A 7,467-nucleotide genomic window follows, 5' to 3' on the forward strand; every position below is an offset into this window, starting at 1 on the left:
ATGAGAGGGCTGGCTATCATCTCTGTGAAACTTACAAACAAGAACAGGGCAGGCTAACTAGGGCTTGCTAGTGCAAAAGGACACGCAAGAGAGGAACGGGAGTCTGGAGACCGGAAAGTAAGAGGCAGAAAGGGATGGATTTGAGAGATGTAATTACTGAGCAACACACAAAGGATGAACTGGGTCAGCTGAAGGATCTCTCAGTCACTGCTTCTGTCTCAGTCATTATTTCTGTTTATTACTAGAGGCCATGCTTACGAGTTTTTGTTGATAAATAGCATGGTTATCTGATCTTGGAGTACCCAGGCAACACAACAAGTAGACTCACCATCCTCATCCAAGTGCACTTTGGTTGAGCACACAGTCACTGCTGGATAACTCAGTCATCATACCTACAACTACACAGATAAATTCTCTGGCACCAGGTTGAAGATTTACCTTGGCTGTGCAAGGAAGAAAGTTAGCAGATGTGTCAGCAGATGGGGCACTGTACAACCATCTCAGCACTGGAACGAAGCCTGGAGCAGGCAGAGCATCCAAAGGCTTTTGGATTTCACAGTAAGGTCAAGGAAAGCAGGAGTGACCCGCTCCAGTCTGATATATTAACCAGGTCCTTTCAGATACAGACCTTTGCAACTGTTAGTATAAAAAGCTTTTGTGCACAAATACAATCCTGCTTTCCTCTCTGCCCCGGGACGCTCTGAACCCACCAGTCGCTCCCCAGCTCCACTCCATCTCCACAGGCCACTAGAGGGTAACATCAGCCCAAAGCCTGAGCCCCAGCTCCAGCAGTGACTCACGCTGAGCAATGCTGCCTTGCGTGGGTAGAGTTACAACATTTTGACAACTACTGGCAAAGCAAGATACTAATCAACAGCCACATGGGATGGGAAAGTCCAGAGCCTGTACGATAAGACACCCTGGTACAACAAAACAACTGGCTGGAAGGCAGCTGGGCTGGGACTGCCTCACTGTCTTTTCTCAATAGCACCCACAGGATTTTTGGGTGAAACCCCATTTCAAAACAGGGAAAAGGCACTCAGGAAACTAAAGACACACCTTCAAAACGAGCAAGTCTTAGGGCTGTATCGCTTTGAGAAACAATATAAAGGCCGTTGTTACAAACATCAAGACATTTTTCAGCCTTGTTGCTATTTTAAGAACAAAAGGTTCAAAGGTCCCTGAGCAAAGATGGCCAACACATCTGCACTCTGCCTTTGCACAGCATGCTGCGTAAGGCAGCAGGTCTGCGACTGCCGCGCGTGTGTGTGCTAATGCAACAGAAACAATGAAGGCACATTTTCTAGTAATTAATGAGTTCCAATTGCCAGGTTGGGAGAAGAGAAAAGATCCTGTTCCTGGAAGCACTGAACATTTCAATTCCCAGAATCAGCCTTTTCAAAAGCATCAAAATGAGTATCCCAGCTCCTAAGTACATATAAAAACACAGGTTACAGAAAACATATCGCTGCACAGATGGTATATAAAAGCAAGAAGAACAGAGCCTCACTGGTCAATGAATAATACCAAGAAGAATCAAACCCATTTAGCATCTAGAGGAGCGAGAGGATGTGTGGTGCAGTCCTTTGTGTCCTGAACAGTGCAAACGGAAAGTTCAGCTTGAATTCCTGGCTGTAAAGGTCAGTAGGTAAAATGTGAAGGAGCTGTTCAAATCCCAGAGCCTGGAGTCAGTGTGTACACAGCACCCAGCCCTGACTACTCCCGCGTGGATCAGGGACGGCTGGAGGACTTTGCTCCAGCCTCATGTCAAGCACAACCTCACAAACAAGTAGAGAGAAATGGGGGGAAGGTGTGAAGCAAAAGATGACGGGCTCAGAACCTGCCTGCGATAACACGCTCCCTCCCTGGCACATGCCGAATTTGCTGGCTGGCAGTGCCAAGCTCTGTGCTGCTCTAAAGCGATGGAGAGGCGATTCCTAGTATGAGATTCTTGCAGCCCAGGGAGATGCAGCTCCCCCTTGGGAACAAATATTGGACAATAAGAAACCGAGCATTGAAAAAGAGGATAAATAAATAAATGATAACAAGATTTCCACTGTTATATGTATAGCAAGAAATTTTACAGAACAGGTATACTGAGAGGGGAGCCTGGAAGGAGACAGAGCCTCAAAGCTCATAAAAAATGCATGGAAACAAAAATCCATTTACCAAAAAGAAAAAAATGCCTTTAATTTAAGGCCCTAATGCCTCCTAAATCAATAGATCGATGGCTGTTTAGAAACTTCTCCTGTCTTGCAGCCCAGAAGTACACTGAGACTCTCCAACAGCATCTCAAACCGTGCTGCTCTCTAACACCTTTCTCCAAGGGACCTTTGGAAGAATCCTTCCTGCTCAGTTCTGCAAAGCCCAGTGGTCCGTGAAAGGCGCTGGCAACCTTCCCCTGTCCTGACTGTCTGAGAGCTTCAGAGCATGCAGGAGAAATGGGCCTGGCGAGTGTTTCCCTGGGGCTGCTGTGCCACAGCGGGGAGAGCTGTCCGTGCAGATCCATCCCCAAACCCCGCTGCCACGCCAGCGCCTGCACCGCCACGGCATGCTTGGAGGGCGAGATTTCCAAGTAGGGAGGTCACAGGCACAAAACTGGGGACACACAGCAAAAGGAAAACACCCTGAGCTATTTCTACTGCTTACCAACAGGCTAAAAAGCAAAACCCAGGCTCATCTGGCTGCCTAGGCTGAGGTGGGTGAAGGGAGGGTCCCGGGACTTCACCTTCACATGAAAGGTGCGAGTGTTACTCAGATAATTACACACAAGCCAAGAGCACCAGCTGCTGGGAAGCTGGTGAGAGGCAAAAAAAATAATCTGTCAGTGTATGAAGAAAGCTTGGGTGTCCCAGTCTGTTCCTAGTGCTACAACAGCATTTTTGCCAAGCAAATGAGAGCAGATATGGTTGTACAGACCACCTCTGGGAAGAAAATATTCCCCCAGCCTGGTTTCCTAATGTTGCCCTTGTGGAGCCACCAGCCTGCCTCTCCTCTCACCCCATCCATCACCCCGAAGCAGCTCCAAAGGGTGCACACAGCAGCACCTACAGGCTCCCAAACCCCATGTCAGGCCACTGTAAATACCAACATGGGAGTGTCTCACACAGGACAATCCCCATTCCAAAACCTTGCTCCCTAAAAGTAGTAGAAGGTGAGACAAAGGGAGCACTCCCATCTGAGCAGCCATGAAAGGGAGCATGGAGAAGGGAAGGGCCTTCAGCTGGCAAAAGCCAACGTGTCCCCCACTCTGCCCACCTTATAAAGAAGAAAAGGTCAGAAGAACAAAGGGAAACACGTACAAGGGACATGCAGCATCCACAGAGGCATCCAAATGAGATGCGACGACAGCGACCAGGACAAGGAGTTTACAAGGCCCAGGCGACCCGCAGGGCCAGGCTTGCAGCGAGACAACGCTGGGAAGTGCCCTGCTTCACACCAGCTCAGCCTCAGCTACACTTCACTTAATTTTCTTTAAAGACTCCATGGCAACCAAGGATGGGGAGACGCGGCTGTGCAGTGACCCAGGCTGGGCAACCCACAAAAGCCTGGCTGGGCAGACAAAGCTGAGCTGAGCTTGCTTTGGCTGCCGTCACAGCAGCCAGCAGACCAGCCAAAATCCTAATAAGAACTTAATTAGTCAGGATATGGCAGCTCTTGCCCTGGCAGACAGAGTCTGAGGCCTTGATGTGCCCCTGTGTTGTGCTTTACACATCCCCTGAACCTGCTGCTGGATGAACAGCCACCGGCTGCCCCAGGAGCTGACAGATCTGGGCTCACTCCACTGTCAGATGTAGTAGCCCTGAGCCTACAGTTTCAAGCAGCTTTTCAAGTAGACAAGTCTTTTCCTTCACTAGGACAAGCTCTCACAGCTGCAGGAGGTACTGCAAGGTTTACTCAAAGCCATGAGTTTGACTCTTGTGCCTCGGAGGATGGTGTTTTACGCACAAAAGTAATACAGAAGAGGAAAGTCACCTTCGTGAAAAGCTCCTGTTTCAGCATCTCACCAGACAGGGCTGCAGGAAGGCCAGTACAGAAGGGCCATTGCGAGGGCACACAAACTGGCCCGGGGTCCCGCAGCCGTGGCTGCCACTGCTATGTGCAGAAAAGACCCATCACATATTGATAAAAGATGGAGAAGGCCCAAAAAGATGCACAGCAGCACCTCAGGACAGCAACATCCAAGGAGAAGCACTGCTAGGAAGTGGCATGGACTATCTGCACAAACTCCCAGTTCAGTATATGAAATTGCCTCGTTCGCATCGAGCTCTAACCAGATTATGGGCAGAAAATTAAGCTATAAAGACAAAAAGCATTATAGCTTTTTAAGCCAAAAAGAATCAGCCCATTTTACAACCCACTGCTACAACTAACAGGATTAGCTACAAAAGCCAGTGCTTGGCATTCAATTTCCTATTTTATTGAAGAAAAAAAGTGAGGCTCATCACCCTTTAGAAAGCCATTGAGCTAAAGGGAAAAATGCTGCTGAAGGTATTGAGTGTTTTCACTCCAAGGTGAAGGCATGTAGCTCAGCAGTGCACGATGTCTTTTTCACTTCCCAATTAGCGAACCCAGGCCATGTCAGAGCCAGGTGGGAAGCAGGTCCTCAGCTCTTCACATGTGAAATAAGTAGATGGGGACAATGTTGCTGGTGGCCAGAAGAAAGAAAAACCTAGCACAGTCCCCGCTCTCCCAGCGGCACTACTCACATCTATCATCGTCCGCCAGCCCTCCGTTTTCCCCGAGAGCAGGGGCTCCGGGCGAGCCAGCCCCGCGTTGTTGATGCAGACATCAACTCCTTGATGAAGGGTCTTGATGGCAGAGAACATGGACAGGATCTCCTCTTCGTTGGAGAGATCACACTTGTATGGGATGAGGGTCCCTGGATAGCCAGCACTCTGGCATTCAGCTGCCAATTTCTAGGGGAAAAAAAAAAAAAGGAAGAAGATAACAGCCATCAGCCTCTTCTCCTTGTGGAGCAGCTTATCCAGCCATTTGCTTCAGAATACACCCCAGGGCTAACAAAACACAGCAGCTTCCCGGTGAGCCCATCTTAAAAGCAGGCACTAGGGAAGAATCATTGTAAATGCTAATTAAGAAAAAGGAAATATCGATATACATGAGAGTCTGAGCCCTTCAGCCTTTAAGTTATTAAACTTGAAGACACACTCTGTGCTCATCCATCACCCTGGGCAATACAGGTCCAGGTGGGCAAACGCTGGCAAGATATAAATACTGCTGCAGCACCAGGCTGCAAGTCTGCCACGCTGCTGCGCGGGTAAGGGACGCAGCAACCGCGTGCCTGACAATTCCTTATTAGCCATTACCAACAATTATTCCAAGCATCTTTTAGAGGACTAGATGATATAAAGCAAATGAAAGGCCAAGAGCTGCTGCTGGCCGCCTGCGTTAATGATGCGGCAGCCACGGCACCAGATCCTCTGGAGGATACCCTTTACCCCTGACGCTAATGAGCAGCAGCATCTCATCTCTGATGCGTCACATCAGCGACAGTGACAGCTTCCAGCGCGAGGCGAGAGCCACGTGACGTCTGGTTTCTGCGGAGAGATGGACTCTGGCTACAAACCTCCACCAAATCACTCCAACGCCATCGCCGGCAGCGGTTTCACCAACGCGACATTTCAGAGGGTGCAATGAAGCTGCTCTCCTGCCAGAGGCAGCTCTCCCGCTCCTCCCACTCCTCCCTGCATCCCAGGGACTGCAGTTCACAGGCGTTTATAAAAGGAGGAGCAAGGCCCAGCACACAGTGCCCTGGCTGGAAGCAGAGGACAGCAGGATGGTGGTTGCACGTGAAGGCGGCTGTCAAACATCCCAGCCCCAGCCAAGCACCTGCCCTGGAGCTCACCCGGCCTCAGCCAGAAACAAGGACACAGGAAAGCCAGACCACCAGCTGCAGCACCTGGGACCACCCAAAACATCATCAGGAAGCTTGCACTGGAGGGATGCTGACTATTTTTGCTCACTATGAGGTAGAGCATCACCTCCCAGCCTGGCCCAGCCCCTCCTGGCCCTCCAGGATGACACATGGAGAAATTCCCACATTTTTGAGAAGGCAGGCAACTCGGTTAGATGCCACAAAGTCCAAAAAGGGGGAAAAAAATCCACCTGAAGACGTGAATTGGCTCCCAAATCCAAATTGCAAGGTTGCTCTTTGTCAGTGGATTTTTTGGTGACCAACTTTCTCTTAGGCAAGTTCTATACAGTGAGGGCTGAGCATCCTCACTGGGAGAGGGACAGACAAGCCAGGACCTCCAAACCCCGTTCTGTGCCCCAAGCACATTCATTTTCATTACTCTGGGGCAAGTGGCTCTGTTCAGTAAATGATTTTCAAACTTTGTCAGTACCTCAGACCACCGCAGAGGTGGGCCGAGTCCCTGAACAGTGAGTTTAAGATTTTCTGATTTGCCTTTCAGAGCAAACCACAACTTTCATGGACCACAAGCCAAAACCAGCCCAGGTCTAAGGGTCTGGTCCAGAAGTCACTCTCCTCTCTGGGTTCTGCTTCAGTGAAGGCACTGCAGTAACACAAGAATTATTATTATTGCTCTCACAGCACCACGAGAGAAGGGGACAGACATGCTGAGTTCAGCTGGGAGATCGATACATCCCAACAGCATCACACTCTCTGGAGAGCTCTGCTTGGGCTGAGCTAGACAGGATTTTTGCCTGATGGAGAAAAAAGGTGCCCCTGGGACTGAACTGTACCTGTCTGTACCCTCCCGGGGCGGGTTTCACTTTGCTATACATGCAATCTTCTTGATTATGTGCTGATAATGGAAGAAAAACATGTATTATTTTCAAGATCTGAGTACACGCTTGAGAAAACAGTTGGGGGAATAATCTGCAAGAGTAGCATTTAGAAAATTAAAAGAAAATTAAAAGCCATATGAATGGCTGCTGGAAGATGCTAAACCAACCACTCCAGGGATGATGCCTTGTTCCTGCAAAGACACAGGAAGGGAAAATGGGCAAGGGGCCCTCAGCCATGTTCTTCATAACCTGGGTGGCAGCTTCAGAGCTCTCTCCATCCCACTGCCCAAACTCCAGCACTCCACTAAGGGATCCATCCCATTCAGTATTTGGTTGTAAAGTACCATAGCTCATGTCTGGCACTTTTCCTTCCTAGTTCACCAGGTCATGGCCAGGAGTACAGTCTTAGTTTACTCTTGGAAGAGGGTTGGTGTCCTGGCACCTCCTGCAATTGCCAGGCTGTGTTGAGTTTGCTTGAACGAGAGCTGAGTTATCCTTCCAGTGGTGCCTCCAGTCTTCACTGCTGGTGTCGGTGCTCGTTGCAGGTAAAGCAGGGTGCTGTCTCTCAAAGTTCGTGTACTCACACGCAGAAAGGAAAAGCAAGGCACCCACCACATCCCAAGGAGCATCACGGTGCATCCCAGAGCTGTGATGGGAGGAGGAAAGCTTCCAGCTCATGGCAGGAACCGGGCCAGC

At 49.7% G+C, this 7,467-nt stretch overlaps 1 protein-coding gene across 1 annotated transcript in view; it reads right to left on the reverse strand.

The window, feature by feature from the left end:
• Positions 1-4,913, reverse strand: part of DHRS11 (dehydrogenase/reductase 11) — a 10,504-nt gene extending 5,591 nt beyond the window's left edge. The window contains exon 1 of the mRNA XM_010168186.1: positions 4,710-4,913. Within this exon, the coding sequence (XP_010166488.1) occupies positions 4,710-4,829 (120 nt within the window). The 5' untranslated portion in view covers positions 4,830-4,913. The remainder of the gene's footprint in view (positions 1-4,709) is intronic.
• Positions 4,914-7,467: the final 2,554 nt, after the last annotated feature.

The sequence above is a fragment of the Antrostomus carolinensis genome, unplaced genomic scaffold (genome assembly GCF_000700745.2).
Source record: "Antrostomus carolinensis isolate BGI_N321 unplaced genomic scaffold, ASM70074v2 scaffold26865, whole genome shotgun sequence".
Classification (NCBI taxonomy): domain Eukaryota; kingdom Metazoa; phylum Chordata; class Aves; order Caprimulgiformes; family Caprimulgidae; genus Antrostomus; species Antrostomus carolinensis.